The following is a 20,492-nucleotide window of genomic DNA, read 5'->3' as shown; positions in this document are numbered from 1 at the left end:
GACGGATGCCCACCCCAGAGCCCTAGTTCAGAGCTCTCCCATGCTGCTGCCCACACTGTAGGTAGGGAACAGCACTGGTGTGGATGCCCTCACAGGGCCAGCCTGCCAGGCTTCTGTGGGCCACCGGGTCTCCGATGCTGGCAGGCACACCAGGGCAGCCCATGGTCATTGCCCAGGGCAGGGTCTACCTGTGCTTTGCAGTGCTGGGCTGGAGCTGCTGTGAGAGCGACTGTCGGGCACAGGCAGCGGGAGGTCGCAGGAGGGAATTCAGGCGGCTACTGCACCGTGGCTGAAGGTGAAGTTTTGCCGGGGACAGGATGGAGATGGTGTGGCTGTACGTGGTGCTGATCCCTGTGCACCATGTCCTTGCTGTGACCTGGCTGTAAGTACGCTTTGCACTTGTGTTGTCTGGATAGGAAAGTCCCCCTGGGGAGGTGCTGTCTCCCAAGAAAACAGATGGATCTGCGAGAAAAGGTCGGAAGAAGGAACCTGGGCAGCTCAAAGGCAGCACATTAGGAGGGGTGTTTCTGGGAGCAGGAAGGGAGAGGGATGGAGAAGCTGAACAGGCGCAGACCAGGATGGGGAGCAGGAATGTCCAACTTGGCACAGACAAGAGGCAGCACATCCCCTTCCCTGCCCCATTTCAGCTCTAAAATAAGGCTATAGAGGGCTAGTCCTGCAGAGATATGGCCTTGGCTTTAGCCCATCTGCGACTGAATGTATCTTCCCTGCCCCACAGGTACCTGGCTAAGCAGCCTTCTCTGCGGGCAGTTCTCCGGGACCCCAGTGGCTGTGAGGGTCTGACGGGATTGGTAGAAGAGCAGGTCCGCATTTGCCAGCGGCAGGTGGAAGCCATGGATGCGGTGAAGCGAGGTGCGGAGCTGGCTGTCGAGGAGTGCCAGCACCAGTTTCACTCTCGCCGGTGGAACTGCTCCACCCTGCAGGGGCTGCAGGTCTTCGGCAAGGTCGCCATCCAAGGTCAGTGAGGGGGAGACAGTGCAGGCAGAGTTGGCATGAAGTCTCTTCAGTATGCCCACAGGCTCCCCTTGACACATCAGCCTTTCCTGGGCTAGTGTTCAAGTGCCACACTGGAACCAGCCCAAGAGTGGCCACTGCCTTCCTCCGCATGCTGACAGAGCTGTCAACACAGAGCATACTGAAACAAATGCATGTGCTGCTACAATATTAATATTCTGGCTAAACTTCTTCCGCATTTGGCCAGGCTTGTCTTTTTGGTCCCATCTGGACCATTCTGGGTACAAGCTCTGTAGACTGATAGACCTTCTTCACCAGCCCAGCCCTTTGGAGTAGCAGCTCAAATCAAACCTTCTTCTCTGAAGCTGCAGTTCCTTTGTGTTGCAGGCCTGGGAAAAAGGATCTGCCTATGCCTCCAAAACAGCATGGAACAGATTTTACATGTGTTTGCATGGAAGGAGCCATTCAGGGAGCTTTGGACAGGGTTTTTCTGGCTCCTAGCGACAAGGTGGCAGGGTCCTCCCTGACAAACCCCTCTGCATGGGAGGCTCAGCCCCTGATGTCCCCCACCACAGCTCCCCTTTCACTTCCCATGAGGGCTGCTGACTTCTCTCCCTCAATGGGACAGCTTGGTGCCAAAGTTGAGGCCACTGAGCCAGAAGGACCCCACAGAGCCACTTCCCTTGCTGGCTCCATGCCATGGGAATTGCATTGCTACCAGCATTCTGGTAGCAATTTCTCCCGAGCAGTTTCTGTCTGAATACATCCTTCCTGCATGCAGTCACAGGCTCTTCCCCCCCCCGCCCCCGCCATGTCCTGTCAGTGCCTTCCCCCTTGGCAGACTGGTGCCATTTCTCGCCCTGCTGTAGGCACGCGGGAGTCTGCTTTCATCCACGCCATCTCTGCTGCCGGTGTTGCCTTTGCTGTGACTCGTGCCTGCAGCCGTGGGGAGCTGGAGAAGTGTGGCTGTGACCGCAAGATCCGAGGAGTCAGCCCCGAAGGTGAAGGAGGAGGCCAGTGGCAGGGAGGGGGTGGCAGAGGAGAAGATCCATGGGGCAGATCCTCACCAGGGGAGGAGACATCTCCATTCTCCATGTCCCTCAGCCCTTTGGGAGCTCCTCTCAGGGTTTCTCCCTCTTCATCTCATGGCCAATTTCCCTCTGCAGGTTTCCAATGGTCGGGCTGCTCTGATAACCTGTCTTACGGGATTGCCTTTTCTCAAGCCTTCGTAGACAACCCTGAGAGGAGCCGCGGTGTCTCCTCCAGCCGAGTGCTCATGAATCTGCACAACAACGGGGCTGGAAGGAAGGTAAGGGCAGGAACAAGGGCTGGGATGCAAGCCTGGCTTGAGGGGCTTCTCCCTGGCTCGGTAGAGCTCGGTCCAGCCCCCTTACCCCAAGGAGCAGTTCGGGGCAACCATGGGTTCCCAGAACAGGTCTGCGTCCTGCTGCCTCTCCTCAGCCCAGCACTGCGCTGCTCATACCAAGCTGGCTCCTCACCTGCACAGAGGGGTGTCCCAGCCTCCCTGGCCCACCTCTGTGCTAAGTCCTTTTCCTCACAGACTCCAGCCGTGATTTACCTCCCCTGGCCTTTTCTGCAAAGGAAATAAGCTTCCCCGCTCTGCTCTGAAGGGTTTCCCTGCCCCTCCAGTCTCTCCTGAGCAAAGTCACCATCCTCTCATGAGGCTGCTGTCAGATCTGGTCCCTTGAACATCCTCTGACTCTGGATAGATCTGTTCCCCTCCCCACAGCCCCATGGGTCAGAGCAGGTTCCCATCTCTTCTCCTGCCTCAGGGATTTCTCTTATAGACCCAAGCCAGCCTGTTTCCCACAGAGCAGATCCCCTTCCATTTCATATTATCCTGGTTTGAAAAGACTTTTTTATTCCCTTCCCTTCCCCTCCCCTCCCCTCCCCTCTGCTGATCCTGCCCTCCAGCCCCATGGGAGGTGTGGGGGAGGAACAGGGTGTCCTGGGTCTGGCTGGTAGCTGCCTCCTGCTCCCCAGGCTCTCCTGGCCCACATGAAGGTGGAGTGCAAATGCCATGGTGTGTCAGGTTCCTGCGAGGTACGTACATGCTGGAAGGTCATGCCTCCCTTCCGCAAGGTGGGCAATGTCCTCAAGGAAAAGTTCGAGGGGGCAACGGAGGTTCACCCCAAGTGGGTGGGTTCCCGCAAGCTCCTGGTGCCCAAGAGCTCTCGCTTCAAGCCCTACACAGCTCATGACTTGGTCTACCTGCTGGCCAGCCCAGACTTCTGTGACTGGGACCCCCGGCATGGGGTCTTTGGCACCTCTGGCCGCCAGTGCAACCGGACATCCCCAGCCATGGATGGCTGCGAGCTCCTGTGCTGTGGCAGGGGCTTCCACACGGCTCAGGCAGAAGTGGTGGAGCGGTGCAGCTGCAAGTTTCGCTGGTGCTGCTCCGTCAAGTGCAAGCAGTGCCGGCACCTGGTGGAGGTGCACAGCTGCCGCTGAGGGGTGAGCGTGCTGGGGTGGTGGGAGGCTCCCGGGGACTGCAAGGTAGCTGGGGAGAGGACAGCCCGGGGAGAGACATGGGGAAGCAGGGGAAGGTGTGGGGTGATACACAGCCTGAGAGGGAGTGGAGACGTGGGGTTTCGCTGCCCTGCTGGCGAGCAGCCTCTGGTGCCGGGGGTGCCATCAGCGCCTGGTGCTGGGGGTGCTCCCTGCCTGGCACCCTCTCGCCAGCCTCATTGGGCTTGTGGTTTGAATTATTTTGCCAGATGGAGGGTTGGAGAACAAAGGCCCAATAAACCCTTAAACTTTAGAAATAAACCAGTTGCAATGGAAAGCAAAGTGCATATGTCAGCTCCTTCCTCGCATGCTGCGTTTGGGACCTGGAGGGTACCTGGCTCTGCTCCCTCCCATGGTCTGGGAGGCGACAAGGCCACACTGCAGTCCTTGTGCTCAGTGGACACATGGGCTGCAGTGAGCGAGAAACACCAGGGTGCAGAGCAGGGGGGCATGGGGACCCACCTTGAACATGAGAGGGGTCACTGAGGGGTGTATCAGAGCGGTCGCATCAGACAGAAGGGAGCAAATTAGGTTTGTAGGGTGAATAGGCTCTTTATACAATGGGCTCTTTATACAATAAGACTCATCCTTGGGGCAGCTACTGACTGGTATAAGCCTGCAGGGAGAGGGAGGCAAGAGATGGCTGGGGATTTCAGACAAGGACACTTGCGCCAGTGGCTCTAAATCCAAGTTCCCAGGGCTGATGCTTTCTCTGATGCTCAGCTGCTCCTCTGGCTGGAGAAAATGTTTTCACAGGGAGTTCCAGCAGGTGCCACAGTGAAACGCTGTTGAGTGAGGCTCCCCTCCTGGTGCGCTGGAGCAGAGCAGGTGCTCACAGGGGGAAATCTGTCCATAATGAGCTGGCTGGCCAGCAAGGGGTCTGGGAGGAACTGTCCAGGTCTATCCAGACTCTCTGCCTCACCACAGCCCCAGAGAGCCTGCTCTGGAGGCCTTCGCTTCCCATGCATCCCCCTGCTACCCTGCATCACCCTGTGGTGAGGCTGAGGAATCTCTGGTGCCACAGCAACACTTCCTCCTCTCCCTCCTTCTCGCTCAGCACCCGGTAGGTCTCATTTTTGTGGCAGTCGTGGCGAGACACCTGCAAGGAGAGCCTGAGTTCATAGGACTGGTACCACTCTCCATCCTTCCCCAGGGGAAAGGAGACCTCCATGACGGACAGCATCACCCAGCAGCTCTGGAGGCTGGGATGATGAGGGCACCAGAGGGGAGAGGGGAGAACCAGCTGGGAAGCAGGAGGCAGAGGATGATAGCTGAACTGTGTGTTTCCTAAGATAGAGGCTAGTCCTCTGTCCTGCTCTGGTGTTTCTGGTTTTTGTTGCCACCTAGGAAGCACACAGTAGATGGGGGGGACTGTCTCCTGCAGGGATATACAGTGGTACCCTGACAGGTAGGAGGCTCCCCACAGCTCCTCTGTCTCAACATTAGCAGCTGTCTCTGCTGCCATCTCTTACAGCGTCTGTGCAAAACCCACCACCTGAATTACATGTCAGCTGCACTTCAGTCACTATTTGTCACCCCCCCCCCCGCCCAAACACACCCAAGCGTGTCCTACTGGAGGGAAAAGCAGGAGGCCAGTGAGTCCTGCAGGGACTTGGGGCTGGCTGTGGAGGGACCAGCCATGGAGGAGAAGGCTGTGTAAAGGGCAATGCAGGCTGTTTCTCACCTTCTGGTTGTAGAGGCTCTGCTGCAAACACTGGTGGCTCTTGAATGCGCAGTAGCTGGGGTGCCGAACTCCTCCCGAGTCACAGATCTGGGGAGATGGGAATGAAGGCCAGAGAAAGAAGAGGAGAAGGAGGGATGGCAGCACCCACTGGGCACTCACCTGGCTCGGGTCATCTCTGTCTTGGAAGGCAGTGTACTCTGCCTTCAGCCAGAGGGCCACACGAGGGTCCTCACAGCCGTGGGTGGCTATCCGGCTGCACCAGTACTCTGCCCTCAGCCCTCTGAAAAACTTCATGCCATAGTACTCCAAGGAGCTGGTCTGCAAAGAAGTGGGATAAAGAGAGCCGTGCTTCTTCCTCCCCTTCCCCACCACCCAGTCCAGGCTCCTCCTCAGAGGCTGGCAGGAGATGCAGCACGCTTGGTACCTTGTTGCCTGCAGCCTGGTGCTGGGCTGAGATCTGAGGGTTGATGTAGGTGCTGAAGCTGCCTGTCTCACAGTGAACACGTTTCAGGTTTTTGATGTTCTGACACTGCTCCCTCTTTAGCGAGCAGAAAGCACAGTCAGGACACAGGTCCATGTGCCGCCGCCCGAGGCTGTCACACACCTAGGGGGGGATGCAGCAGGGAAGTCAGGGGGGAAAAGGAGACTGAGAAGCTCCCATATCCCCAGCTTGGAGTTTGCCTCCCTGGTTACCCAGGTCAGCTTCTCCCAGGAGGTGGCACCTGAAAGGACAGTGCTGACGTGCTCTGGCCGCCGGAGCATTGTGGTCAGCACTGCAGGGAGCCCTGCACACAGTGGGGGGTCAAAGATGGACATCGGTATCTTTACCAAATCTCCGAACCCAAGGACTCTTTCTTCCATCTCCTTCCAGGCCTGTGTGACCACTGACGAGAGACAGTTTCCCTCCAGCATTGCAAAGCACAGGATCATCACTGCCTCATCCTTCTTCAGAGCTAAAAGGCTGACACAGAAAGGGATGGAAAAAAATCAAGTCTCATCTCTTGTCACAAGTTGAAGAGATAAACCTTTAGTTACAAATTGAAAGAGGGGGAAAACAACCCTGAAGCACAGCAAAAAAAACTTCCCAAAGAAACCTGGGACACTTGGCCAAACTGCATAGAGGAACGGGGGTGCCTGCAGAGTCTGTATGTGCCTGTGTGACACGGAGGCTATGGGGTGGGGGGGGGGAGGTGGGAGGGGTGGCATGCATTCGGGAGCACAGGAGAGGGACTGGACAAGCAGCGCAGCTCGAGGAACTTTCCCAGGGGCCCTCAGCAGCTGCTGCCTAGTTTTGTCCATCCGAGTGCACAGCAAGGAGATGTTTGTTAGAGGTCTGCTGAGTGTTGACCATGGGGCAGCTCCATTTGGGTGTGGAGTATATAAATTATTAAGCCTCCCTCCTGCTTGAGGCAATGTATTTGATGGAAAGGGGAAAAAATTGGTAAAAATGAATTAACTGTTCATCCAAACTGACATGGGAAACTAAAGGTAGAAAATTTAAGGACAGTAGGTTAAGGATGACAAGAATATTTCTATATAACAAGTTTATCAGGGAGCGTAGTGACAGGACAAGGCATAATGGGTTTAAACCAAAAGAGGGTAGATTTAGGTTAGATGTTAGGAAGAAATTATTTACTGTTAGAGTGGTGAGACACTAGAACAAGTTGCCCAGAGAGGTTGTGGAGGCCCCTGGATCCCTGGAAGTGTTCAAGACCAGATTGGATGAGGCTTTGGGCAACCTGGTCTAGTGGAGGGTGTCCCTGCCCATGGCAGGGGGGTTGGAACTAGACGATCTTTAAGATTCCTTCCAACTCAAACCATTCTATGATTCTACGATTCTATGATTTTGCATCTCTTAGGAACAGTAGAAATTGTAGACATGGTACAGAACTATTATTAGACAGGGATAGTGTGAATTATCAGCAATGATGCAGAAGAGGTAAAAATGCTTATTAAATATTTGTCTTCTGTGTCTGGAAACAAAATCAATGATAAATAAACAAACTTTGAACTGGCAGAAAGTAAGAAAAGATAAGAGCAGTAACTGTTTATGTTAAAATGCTCATAACATCCATGGGTCAATCGGTATGAAATTTTCCTAAGAATAGCTGAAACTTCTTGGAAGCCTTCAGATTAGCCTTAAAAAATAAAAAATGAGGTGGAGAACCTGGAAGAAGGTCATGAAGATGAAATTTCCTAAGGCCTGGAAAACTTTCACCAGGAGCAAGAAATTGAAGAAGCTTTACTTAGCTGCGCAAAGACTTTAGCGGGTGGTCACTCAGTCAATCTGTACTTTTATCAAGATGGGGATCAGCTGGAAGGTTCTCTTCATCAGCAGATGGAAGCGTAATGACTTTTGGTGACTGGAATTTGGGGTGAGATCCATTCAAATCAGAAATGAGCTGCATGCTCCTGACACAAAGGGTATTTAGCACGGGAGCAGCTAATGGGGATGTTTCCCCACAGCTTGGAGGCTTCAAAAAGATATCCCAAATTCCTCTTAGGAGAAGGGTCTGTAGCTTAGCCACACACTACTGTTTTCCTTCAGGGCTCACAAGGCATGGCTCCACGTCCTGTGCTGAGCAGGAAGGCTAGAGTGAGTGATCAGAGCAATTGCCAGGCTTGAAGGCTAAAAGAGATCAATCTCCCTGCCATTAAGCTCTTGCGATTACGTGGTGTGTGAAGAAATCAAGCTGTAAGGAGTGACTGGTGTTCACAGATCCATGGACATGTGAGAGGCATGCACCATATGCACAGGAACATGCGGATGCTTGGTATTTACACTGGGTTTGGGTATGCACTGACGTAGGAGAACGTGGGTGAAGCATTAGGGCTACTAACGAAGTTTTGTGCACCTTCTTAATAGATCCCCAGGCCTGGCCATAGTCTACGGATGAAGGAGTTTGTGGCAAGTTCTCTGCACTTGCAGTGGGTCAGAAACAAGTGATCCTGTACCCAAACAGTTCACACTAACCAACAGCAAATGAGCATGTCAGGATCGGTGAAGGCATCTCTCTTACTTAGATAGTATGACAGAATCATAGAATCATTAAGGTTGGAAAAGACCCCTAAGATCATCAAGTCCAAGCGTACAAGAGAACCTGGAAAATCTTAATCACAGAAAATATAATGAGTGCTAGATTTTTCTTTTAAAAATATTACAGTCAAACTTGGTTTATCACAGTGCAGAAGATGTTGCTCTAGCCTGCATCGAGGCAAACAAAGATGTTCCTTCAACACACTCTCCTGTACTGAACTGTGGACAGGCTGCAAATTACATTCTGCGGATACAGACATGGCAACAAATTACTGCGGTGCTGACCCACAGCATATCAACCACATCCACTGAAAACCCGAGGACAGCTGAAAACCTGGAAATCTATGTATCGCAAGCTTGTGCATCTCTTTCTGCAATGCACCACACTGTGACCAGCCTGGTCAGAGGTTTATGGAGGGAAGGTCTGAGGTCAGAGATGACAAAAGAATGCAAACTGAGGACAGCAGTGACAGATATCAACTCTTTCATGCAAAGCTGGAAAGAATTAAAGTGTGCCAGTAAAAAAGAGAAACAAAGGCCACCTGTCCTGCAGAAAGCACTTCCAGAACCTCTAAGACCCTTCATGTCCACTCCTCCATCCCATGGTTCCACATGATCTTTTTTTTTTTTTTTTTTTTGTTGTTTCCTCTGTAAAGGTTCAGACCATTTAGGATATCAAGAAGAACAGGAAATTTTAAATTTAGCGCAAAAAGTCTGTGCTCATCCCACTTGAAAATCTTGTCTGAGGTTGTTCAATTCAACCCTCTCAGCATTTTTCTGTCACTGAGAGCTGGACATTGCTGAGAGAAGAACCAGTGACAGCCCCCAAGGAACACCTAGCATTTCTCTTCCATAAAGGATTGCTCATTGTGTGGGGATTACCTAACACAGACAATTTTTCTCTTAAGCAGTTGTAGTTCAGGAGAGCAAGTGTTTGGTCTACTTTGCTGATAAATCTGTGACAGCTGAAGGGAGACCCAGCCACCACTCAGATGCTTGACTGCTTAGGTGCAGTTGGATCTTTGCCTTCAAGATTTCGTAAACTGGCTTGGTCATCTTGATGGGGCTCACAAATTTCAATTAATGACCCTGATATTATTCTCCAGACTTATGTGAAAGAATTATCCACAAATATGTCATTATTGGCTATTGTTCCACTACTTGCTTGTTATTCCAGTGGCAAGTTGTGATTTGATTGCTGCTTCATCACACCAGGATGATCAAGCCAGTGAAGTGAGAGGCACATTAAGTGTCATTAAAAATGATATGAATAGCTCTGGTGTTTTCATCACTGTGGTAGAAAAAAAGAAGAAAACTGTCCAGCTTGCTGTATTTTTTTAAAAATAGCACATAAACAGCAACCTGAGCCTTAGAAAAACGACTGCTAATAAATGGGTTTAACATTGCTTTCTCCAACACACGTACTGCTCCAACAAGTGCAGCCCGAACAAGATGCAAATAGAGGATTACAGGCAAAAGGGGCAGTAAAAGGGAACTCGTCTCCAGCCTTGTCTAAAAAGAGTGCTTCCATAAGTAGCTCATAAGTAGTGATAAAACATCTGCTGAGTGTCGATGACCTACTTGTTCAGAACAGATGCAAAGTCAGATGTGGGTAGGAGCCTTTGCTGCACAGCAAACTTTAGATTTATAGGCCGTATTCGATATGACTGGCTCAGACAGATCAGAAAGCCTTGCATCCCTACGCACCACCTACCGACACTTTGCTGGTGGCCATGCATGCAGAGGCACATGAATTGTGTCCATAACATCCGCTCACCCCCCTCCGGAAACTAAGTTGTGTCATCAGCCTGAGGTTACCAAGAAATTCTGTTGCGATCTCTGTCACATCCATTTCCTCCTCTATCTCTGATCTCCTTCTCTACAGTGAGGCTTTCTGGCCTCACGACTGAAAATTTATGAGTTGGTTTCCCACCTCTGAGTGAGATACATCTACATCATCCCCAAGTGACAGCCAGTTCCTCAAAGCAGCTGAGAGGTGTCAGAGGAATGGGTCCCACCACGCATCACCAGACCCACGAATGGGTCCTGGGCTCCTCACTCGCTTGCGGGCACCAGCAATCCATGATGTCATGGTGCTAGGTGCACCCGAGGGCTGTCCCTGGTTCCTTTCCTGGCGATCCCCAGCGCCCTGGCACTGCTTTTTGGCGTATCCAGCCACTCTCCCACTGCTGCTGCCTTATGGCAGCGCTGGGGCTCTGTGTCCCATCACAGAGGCATTACGGACAAATGGTACGGACTGGGGACAGCACTGCTGCCGGTCTCCTGCACTTGTTGATGTGGTGCTGAGCTGTTTGTGGATGTGCAGATTATCTGTGGATCAGGGAAACTGATAGGTCTGTCTAAAGCTTTGTACCTTTGCATGTTAATGTCCCAACTGCTGCCCGGGAAAAAGCCTAACAGGTACTGGGAGTCAACATTTCAAAGGGAATGTGAAAAAATATGATTAAGAAGAATCTGTGGGCCAAGATCAGTAATTGCTCAAAGGCAAAAGAAGAAAACTTTGGATAAAAGCCTATCTTGCTTTAGCATCTCAAGACATGGAGTGACACACATAGAGCCTACTTCAGTGGTATCTCTGACGAGTGCTGGTTAACAACATAACAAGGATTTGGGCCATTACCTTTCAGCTGCTGAACCTCCCCGATATTGGCTGGCTGTGTGAGGTGGAGTGAATACCTGAGGCAAGCCGAAAAGAAGGTAAGGAGCAAACAGCAGCTCTCCAGCACTTTGTAACTTCTGATTTAGGTGGGTTGCTGCAGGAAACTAAAAGACTAAGCAAAAAGACATTCTTAACAGCTTCAGAAAGAAAAAGAGACCTTGGCCTGCATGCCAAGAAGGCAGGCAGGCTGGCTAGGTACCTGACGGATCAAACCCAGCTGGTAACCCAGTGCAGGGTTGGGACAACAGGAATGTAACACCTGCCCAAGGGTCGGGGGCACAAAGCATGGGGAAAACTGTATTTTGAAAATACATCTCCCCTGCTGACTTGCAGTATATTGCAGAAGATTTTAGCTCTGCCCCCTCTGGGATACTGAGACACCCATGCTTTGAGAGTCCCAAAAGCCTGGGAGCATTTGAACTTCTTGTAGCCTGGTGGAGAGAAGACCACCTGCCTTGTCATAACTCCTCTTTCACAGCTAGCCATGCACAGTAGCAATATGGAGGCACTAAATTGGGCCCTGGCCCTACTGAACAGCCAAAAGAGATCCATCTGCACCATCCCCAAGTGACAGCTAGTTCCCGAAAGCTTCTGAGAAATGTCAGGGGAACGGGTCCCATCCCGCACCATCAGACCCAAGGTAAAAAAGAAAATGTAATTGCTAATGGGTGATGATAATCCAAAGAGAGTGTTTTTCTGGGGACGACATTTTTAATGAAGGGTCTGGGCTTAAAATTAAAGCTGCCAGGGATGAAGTATGTAAGTACCACAAGGACTGTCTGGAGGAGTAAAGCAGGAGGAGGAGGGTGCGGCCACCGGGAGGGCTCAGCTCAGCATTGCTGGGGAAGCTGGGCTCACGTGAACCATGAGCATCCATGTGCAAATACCATCAGGATGGGGTCTGTATCCGGGACAGCCGTGATGCTGAAAGGGGTGTAGGGGTCATAGCAGACAAACAACGCAACAGCGTCAAACCCTGGGAAAAAGGGCAAATGCAATTCTTATGTGCAAACAGAAGAGCAGGGAAGGGAAGGGAAGGGAAAGGAAAGGAAGGGAAGGGAGATTGACCTCCTTCTGCACTCTCAACTGCTGAAACCCATCGCTGAATGGTGCATGCAGAGGTGGAGTGTGTGGATGTTTTAAAGGGATACTGAAAATTGCCACAGAAAAGGAGAGTTGCACAGGCTTTATAATGTAAGAGCTACACAGCTCTTTTTAGCTTATTGCAAGACTGAATCATGGTATATAGGTAACTTTGAGGAGAGGAAATACTGGGAAATAAATAGCACTTTAGCTGTGGGGCAGAAAGCACAATAAGGACTAAAAGTTGAAAATAAGTGCAATAAGAAACATTGTCACACACCCCCCCCATGATGATTCACTGCTAGCAGAGAGACCACAAAAGCATGCTGCAAATTCTTCACCGTGTCTCTCTCTAAAGGGCACAGCCAGCTTCACCAGGTACCATTAAAGCTGGTAGGGCTACCAGAGCAGCTGCCACAAGCAGGGGTGAGTGAGAAGGCCTGGATGTCCCTCTGCAGATTAAGACCCTAGGGAAGACACACAGCCCTGGGTTCAGCGCCCATCACAACCGTGCACACCTTGTGTTAAACCAGACCTGTACGCACCGACCAGTCCACCCAGCACTGCTCCTCGCACTGGAATGGAAATGCCTCAAAGCATTTTGCCCCTTTTTTAGGTCATGCTTTGAAGTCCTTTTGAGAGGAGGCGGGATGTGGCGAGCAGCAAAGCTGACAGGCGCGGTCTATCTTGCCTTTTTATCCTCCCTTGAGTTTAAGCTTTGCTTAGCATGATTGATGGGGCTCGGCTGCCAGGTTACAGACACACAGTCAGCATTAGTGTCTTTGAGAAACTCTGCAGCAGAATAGTGAGTGTCATCTGCAATCACAGCAGTCCCTCAATAATCCCAATATAACTAAATCAGAGCAAAGCTCAACTTCAGAGGCAGGGAAAATGAACATATCCTCAATGAAACATAATTTTGTCTCAGAGTACATAACACCAGGAAAAATTTGCCAGGCAGTAAAAGCCTCCTACAATATTAGGAAAGAGGATGACATAAGTTACAGCCTTGCAAGAGAACATGTACAGCTTTAACAACATGATGCAATACATTTTTACATACAGAAGTGGGATCTCTGGCTCAGCTGTAGTTCTGTGTAGTGTTTTTAATAGAAACCACAGATGTGCACTCATGCACAAAAGCCTGTGCGCTTAGAGGAACATCACGGCCAGCAACAGGGTGAAACCAAAACGACTTCTCCATGAAAACCACATCTAGACAGCTTTTTTTTTTCCTGGCAGGCAAAATAATCTTTGCATCTCAGTCAAAGAAAGTGGGCCTCAGCCACAAAGTACTAAGGAATCAAAAAGTAAATTTACGTGAAAACATACAATTCTTTTGCAGGTCTTTTCTGTCCCAGTCCCAGCTGCTTGAGCACAGAGGTGAATGGATCCTGGCAGATCAGCTGAGAAGAGCTCAGGATGCTAGACAAGCTCCTAAGGCATCCTTAGGCCAGAGGAACTAAGAAGGGCATGTAAAAGGATTGCAGCAAGCTGGACTGTCACAGGACCCTGTGCAGAACTGGCATGCAGCTGCTTTCAAAGCCAGAACAGTGAACCAGAAACCCCCTAGGAAGAGCAATGCACAGATCCAGAGTGCAGAGAGGGGCAGAGCAAGGCTCTGTGCTTCCGGCTCTGTTTCCTAGCCCAGGGTTGCTTTTGCTCTGCCTGGGTGCAGATGGGGCACCCCTTGGAGTTCTCCTCAGTTCAGACTTTTAAGAAACATCTGCTTCACATGGCACTCAGAGAGGCAAGGAGCACAGCGAGACACATGTTTACTCTGGTGTCCAAAGACCCCTGTTAGCAAGTAAGCTATTTCTGCCTATCATCCAGACTCCCGGGAGACCTGAGCTGGGAGGAGGATGAGTGCAGAGGTGATTGCACACTGCAGATGATCACAGTGTGGAGATACACATGCATGGGATAAAGCCCTGCTTGCACTTAAGGCCCAGCCTAAATGCACTTTGCTCAGGACGCAAGGACAGTAACATTGTCAGGTGCTAGCAGCGTTGGGTCACCCTCTCCCTGCTCACTCTGTGCTGGAGCAGGGGTATTCTGAGGGGCTCCCTGGGACACTCCTGCTCTGGATGGGAAGGCTTGCTCTTGAAAGCTTGCCAGCTGGTCAGGGCAGGGGAATGCATGCGGTGGGGCTGCTAGCCTGCACACGAGGACAGCCCTGCATGGGTGGTGTGCAGTACCCTGCCTGGTGGGGAGATGGGTCTTTCCCTCACCTGCCATGGGGGTCTGCTTCCTGCACCCCCTCCTTGGCACTGCCTGATGTGCTCCCTGGGTCTGACTTGGTGCTGAGGTCTGGAGAAGAGCCCTTGGTGCCCAGGGACATCTCCAAGGAGAGGGCCAAGTGGATCAGCTGCCAGACGCTGTTCTGCAGGCGTTGCTCCCAGGCTTGCTGTGCCTCGGCAGGAGATCCCAGCCTGGGAGGCAAGGGGGTAGGGGCAGCCGGGACTGGCAGAATTGGTGGGAACACAGGCAGCTCGCTGTCCTGTGGGGGTCTCGGCACCCCTGGCTTGGCCAGGGGGAGCTTCTTCGGCAGCGGTTCCTGACTCGACAGTGTGTAGGAGTACTTCAGGAGGGCGTCCACGTTGGTGCGCAGCAGGGCATCAGTGGACGAGAGAGAAACCTGCCCTGGAGCTGGGGAGAGAGAGGCACACGGGGGCTGAGGGCACCTTCTGAAGCCAGCCAGAAAGCTCTGGGGGGGTGTGTGGGAAGAGTAGTTACAGGAGATCAGCAGGCACGCAAGGGTGCCCAGCACAGCTTGGTGCAGCCGTACCTTCTTCTGTAGGGGAGCTTTCACCCCTTGCCCAGGAGCCCACAGCATGGAGTCGCTCCATCGGGAGAAGGTTTTTTGGAGGAGACAAACTCAGACATGGGATTCGCTGAGTGGAGGAGAGAGGGAGAAACACAGGTCCCATTGTGTTATCTTCCCTTCCTCTTCACCCCTTCCATCTCCCAGAGATACTCCCTCCTGCCCCATCCCAAATCCTGCTCCTCACCTTGGTGTAGAACTGGCGTTTGAAGCAGCGGTACTGGGTGAACTGGCAGAAGGTCTGAAACCACGGTGCCTCTGGGAAGTCAGAGCAGACTGGCCCTGGAGAGGGGTGAGTAAAACATGTGGGATGGGGGCATGCCACAGGTTTAGGCATCTGCCCCCCTGACCTGGACACAACAAGAGACAGGGACCTCTGGGATGGCTGTTCTCAGAGCGGCTTGTGGTTGAAGGGAAAGTCAAAGCTGAGTTGAGATCACAGCCTTGTGCTCTTACAGCTTCCTATCCCAGGTGCCACATGCACTTTCCCTCCAAACCACCCAGGGTTTCAGTTCATCCTTCTGCCCTTTTTCACATGCTTATGTTCCCTTTTACAGAGACCCAAAACTTCTGTTTCCAGGATGTGATAAGGACTCTTGTTATTAATCCTTGAAGGGTTTAAAAAATAAAAGGCAAGTAGTGATGTGATGGGTTAAGAAGATGACCAAACCGGGCCTGGGAACACCAGAGGAGACAACCTCTTCAGGGCAAAATAGTTCAACAGTGATTCCAGCCATGCAGGGGATGGAGGAAAGTCCATAGGGCCAAGATGCTGCTGGCAAAGCCTGTGCCTGTACATACGTGCATGCACCATAGTCTTGTCCAGCACTGCCAACACTACTGGTTCAAAATCTGCAACTCTTCCTGCAGTGATTGCAGAATAGCCGAGGTCATGCAGGAGAGCCGAAAACCCTGGGAGATTTGGGAAGAGGGGTAATCTTGTGGTCTCTCTGCTCCATGGGTGCATGACCAGCCCTTTGCACACACTGAACAGGTCGAGCACTGACTGAGACAGAGGAAGTTAGCAGTGGAATTGCACTGCTCTCCTGTAAGTTGCTCGTACACCATCTTTTACACTGTACACACTTCTTCTTTTGTGCTGAGCATATGGATTCATCGGCAAAAGTAGAATTTCAGGTATGCACCAGGATCCCAGCCCAGAATAATGCCCAACTTGTAGGGAACACGCCGGACCCCCGCCCTGTCCTTTGGTGACGCCCTGTGAAATCCCTCCAGGACATGGCGGACACAGACTCAGCCAGTGCAATGGACTGGGACCTGCAGTGTTTTACTCCACCACACAGCCACTACTTGCAAAGATGTATTCCTGCCATTGGGCAGGGGAGGAAGCCCAACCATTTGCTAACCCCAGTGTTAGCCTGGCTCTCCTTGGCCCAGGACTGCATCACCAGCAGCGCATACCAGACCAGGCTTGGTGTATTACAGCTTGTGTCCTGTCACAAACTGTTCCTCTGATGATACAGAAAATTTCCAATTTAGGGTGAGGGGAGAAGAAAAGTACATTTTCATTCCAACACCTAGGAAGTAAAAAAAAAAACTTGACATAGATAAAGTTTCCCATGGCGTCTCTTTGCTGATCTCTTGATTTTCAACATGGCTCAGCTCTTCCACTGATGACATGGCCTGATGAGCAGCTTGCCTCCTTTAGCACTGATTCCATCTCCTCTTTATTCTCAGCTCATCTCCTCTGTGGGAATACTTGTCTGTCTTTTTGAATCCTCTGACCTTCCTGCCAAGGGGAGCCCTTCCTAGCACCAGCTTCTTAGTTTAATCAATATGATCTTCTGCCTCTTTCCTCTGTTCCTCCTGCCCATGTGTTTGCTGCAAACAGCTACAGCTTCTGCTAGGTGTCAGGAAGCCACCCCCTTGGGCTTTGTGGCCAAGTCCACCTGCAGGAGCTCCCAGCATGGGGAGGGCAATTAATTAATCATTGCATCATCACTAAAAGATAGAGCCAGCCAAGATATTTGCATACGCTCATCAGGAAACATCCTCCTGACTCTCATCTTCCACAACAAAGAGGGTTGAAAGGTTACATGTAGGCTTCCCTTGTTTAAAACACAAGGTAACTGCTTTCTTAGCACCACACCTGAGGAGGCACAATTAATGCTCATGAATATCTGGATGTAGGCAACATTGCCATTTATCTGTGAGGACAGTAGAGGCAAAACACATGAGGACACATGCTCTGCCATGTCTGCTTGACCTCTCAGCCTGGCTGCAACACATGCAAAAAATAGCCCCAAAACTGGAAGAAAGGGAACATGGAGGGGTATAAAGTCTGCCAGATGAGTCTGTTGGGATGAGGGATAGAGGAAAAGAAGGCAAAGAGGGCATCCTGCAAAATTGTCTGATCTTCTGGAGTTCCCACATGCTCCTGCTCTTGGCAGCTGAGCTTCTGAAGGCAGCAGCAGTGTGAGCATGGCTGGATATGCCAAAGAGCAGTGCCAGGGTGCTGGGCATTACTGGGAGAGAAACCAGGGACAGCCCCCGGGTGCACCTAGTGCCATGGCATCGTGGATTGCTGGTGCCCGCAAGCGAGTGAGGAGCCCAGGAGCCATCTGTGGGTCTGGTGATGCGGGGTGGGACCCATTCCTCTGACACAGCTGCAGAAACAAGCAAGAAATAGTTGCCCTCAAGCTGCAGTCCAAATAAGCACAGTTGGCTGATCATTCAGTTCATTGACGTTCATAGCTAAATATAAAGACATATTTTTTTATGAGAAAATTGGTCCTATTTTTTTTCCCTCTGAAGAAAAATACAACAGAAGTAGTCCCAAGTTTTTCAGCTGCACAGATATAATTATGCCACTTAAATTCTCTGATGCAGGGGTGCAGGGAAAGTACGACTGCAGAGATTTAAAGGGTGCTGTTGCTATGGCACTTTCTGAACTGGGATGTTTCTTGGCTCCTGAAATGTTAAACACTTAAAAAAGCAGCTTATCAGCTCAAGCTTTCTTAAAGGCCCATGAGAGCCCATGAGCCAAGCTTCTGCATTAAACCCCAGATCAAGCTGGAAGGAGCCAGTGAAGTTGTAAGATGAACTGTTCAGTGAAGTTCAGAAAACTGTGGCCAGTTTTTTTCCCCTGCCACCCCACCAATGGAGATGTGGAGAAACTGAAAAGCTCAGCAGAGGGCCACCAAAGTGTCCATGTCTTTCAGTCCGTGACCCGTGAAGAGAGGCTGGGGCAGCTATGCTTGTTCAGCTGCGTGAAGAGGAGATGGGGAGGTGAGTTAACAGCAGCCCACAAGGACCTGAAGGAAAGCTACAAGATGACAATGTCAAACTCTTCTTGGTGGTGCCAGACAACACAAGAGGGAAAAACCTGCAAATTCCTGCTTGGGAGGTTGGGAATGGCCATTAGGAGAAGCTTTTTTTCTCCAGGAAAGTGGTGCTGCACTTGAAGGAGTGCCCAGAGAACCCACAAAACCAAACTCCCTTGCACAAAGCCAGGGTGCCCTAGTGCTGGCAGAGTCCTGCTCCAAGCCAAACTCTGGGCTAGAGACCTTAAAATGATCCATCCCACCACCATTCCTGCAATCCTGTGGCATTTCGGGGCAGAGAAACAGCTGACGCTGCTCCAGCTGGGGCAATGCCGCCTCTGCCCCACGATGTGTGCCGATGCCCCTACCTTTGGGGACACGGCCATGGTTTTCCTCCTGGTCCAGCTGCAGGATGGCAGGGCTGAGGCAGCCATGTGTCTGGCGCAGCAGGCAGGACACGTCCGCCTTCCAGGGGGGCTGCAGGCTGGCAAAGAAGAGCTGGTACTCCTTGTCTGACAGGGGGCTGCCTGGAGCTGGAGGTACGGGTGGAGCGGCAGAGGACGTCACCAAGGTCAGCAGCCCTGGGGGAGAAGGCAAGCTGTGCTTAACCCTCCTTAACGGGGGCAAGCAGTGGGTGGAAATGAAAGAGCGACCGGTGGGGTGGCCCACTCCTGTCTGCTGGTGCTGAGCGGGGTGCTGGGACCTGAGGTCTCCCTCTAACCCCCCTGCTTTCCAGGGCGCTGGGAGAACTAGAAACCCTGAGGCAAAAGGGGAAAAAAGAGTGGAAAAGAAGGAAAAAGAGAAAGAAAAAAAGAGAGAAAGAGAATTTGTTTTTAAAAAAAAGAGAAAAAGGAAAAGAAGAAGGAAAGAAAAAAGAATGAAGAAAAAAGAAAAAAGAATGAAGAAAAAAGAAAAAAGGAAAAAATTAAAAAGAAAAATAAGAATAAGAAAAAAATTAAAAGTTGGGGGTTTTTTGTGAGTTTGGTTTGGTTTGGATTGGGGGGGAGGTGCTTTAATTTTTGGATTTTCAGGTTTTTTTTCCCCCCACAAAAGCCCCAGCTTCACTTGCCTGGTGCCTCCAGAGGCACCTGTGATGGCGCAGGCTCCACCACCCACCCCTGAGAGCTGCCTCTCCCACCACGCCAGGGGCCCGTGCCCCTCCACGGGGACATCCCTCCATCCCCTCCCTTCCCTCCTTTGCCTTCAGCTGGGCCCCCTCCTCTCCTGCCTCCAGCACCCTCCGCAGACCTAGCTCTGACTCCCCACCCCGCGCCCCCTCCGAGAGCCTCCGGTGGCCGGTGGGCCTGGTGGGGTGGTCTTGCGAGAGATGGAGGGCAGGAGCCGGGGGTGGCAGCAGCAGGGGCTTCCGTCCTCCCTCCAGCCCTGGCCCCCAGGCTCTGAGGTGGCCCCGGGAGGGTGGGTAGGGGCCACGTGGGGGTCACTCACCCACCAGGCAGGGCAGCCTCAACATGTCTGCCCTGTGTCCTGGCACCCCTGTCCCACTTGGTGGCCTTGGCGACGGTGGAATGAGAAGGGAATGGTGTAACAGCCGGGGGAGTGTGGAGGGGAGCCGAGGCACAGGCTTGTGAGGGAGGGGAGATGGGCACCCCACGAGGAAGGAAGACAAGGCCATGGGGATAAGGCAACCAGGAGGAGTGGGAGCCAACCTGGGAGCTTCCCCCTCTGCTTTGGGGACACAGTGGTGGCTGGCAACAACCTGCAACAGCATTTGAGTGCCACTTTCTGAACCCCCAGCGAGTCATGGGAGCACCAGACAGTCTGCCTCTGCCTCTGGTGCAGATGTCCCGAGCGCCGGTCTCTGGATGTTAAAGCTTTCCCAGGCAAAAGTAGGAACAGTGCCGGCAAAAGAGGCTTTGGGACCACCAGTGCTTCCCTTTTCTGACGTGAGAGGGAAAGACATGACCATAACCATCACAGGCGAGCAGCTGTCAGGGTGGTTGGAAAGGAAATGCTTTGCACAGCAGCTCTAAGAACTGCATCTGTAAGCAAAATTCAGGGTGGCATAGCGGCTTTGTGTACCCACCGCATCACCCCACAGCCTCAGCTCAGCTGCGAAATGACACCCTTGCAGAACCGAAGAGGAGCTGCAGGCAAAGCAGAGAAAGTTTATGGTAGTGTAGCAGGATGCTGCTGAAGCAATCACTTGTGTTGCAAATCCTGGGAGATTCGAGCAGATCTGCTGTATGCAATGGCTGCAGAGAGTGCTGTAGATGTGCTGGCTGCGGTTGCAATGCTGACACATCACCTGCCATAGCCCTGAGTGGCCGTGCAGGCTATCAAGGTGAAAGCTTAAATAACTGCAGCCATGCAGTCCATTAGAAAGGTGTCTGGCAACAGCACGTAGCTCTGCAGTTCCTTGCAGGAGACAAGCTGTA

General features: G+C 51.8%; 2 protein-coding genes across 2 annotated transcripts; one reads left to right on the top strand and one right to left on the bottom strand.

Annotated features, from left to right (window-relative positions):
• On the top strand, positions 1–3,510 carry LOC104639746 (protein Wnt-4). Its single transcript, XM_010307895.2, has 5 exons — positions 1–382; positions 740–978; positions 1,845–1,976; positions 2,142–2,284; positions 2,980–3,510. Exons 1-5 carry the CDS (start codon positions 318–320, stop codon positions 3,445–3,447), a joined length of 1,047 nt encoding a protein of 348 aa, XP_010306197.2. The 5' UTR covers positions 1–317; the 3' UTR covers positions 3,448–3,510.
• A 562-nt stretch (positions 3,511–4,072) lies between these two features.
• ACRBP (acrosin binding protein) lies at positions 4,073–18,864 on the bottom strand (the record flags this gene model as incomplete). The annotated part of the gene is made up of 8 exons (XM_075754299.1): positions 4,073–4,603; positions 5,189–5,506; positions 5,613–5,792; positions 6,017–6,149; positions 14,220–14,637; positions 14,777–14,882; positions 15,000–15,094; positions 18,465–18,864. Coding segments are annotated over 8 exons (1,764 nt in total), but the record flags the coding sequence as incomplete, so codon positions are not given.
• Between the last annotated feature and the right edge of the window lie 1,628 nt (positions 18,865–20,492).

This window comes from Balearica regulorum, chromosome 1 (assembly GCF_011004875.1).
Source record: "Balearica regulorum gibbericeps isolate bBalReg1 chromosome 1, bBalReg1.pri, whole genome shotgun sequence".
Classification (NCBI taxonomy): Eukaryota; Metazoa; Chordata; class Aves; order Gruiformes; family Gruidae; genus Balearica; species Balearica regulorum.
The sequence above is the reverse complement of the archived record's forward strand: the minus strand, read 5'-3'. Positions and strand labels throughout refer to the sequence as shown.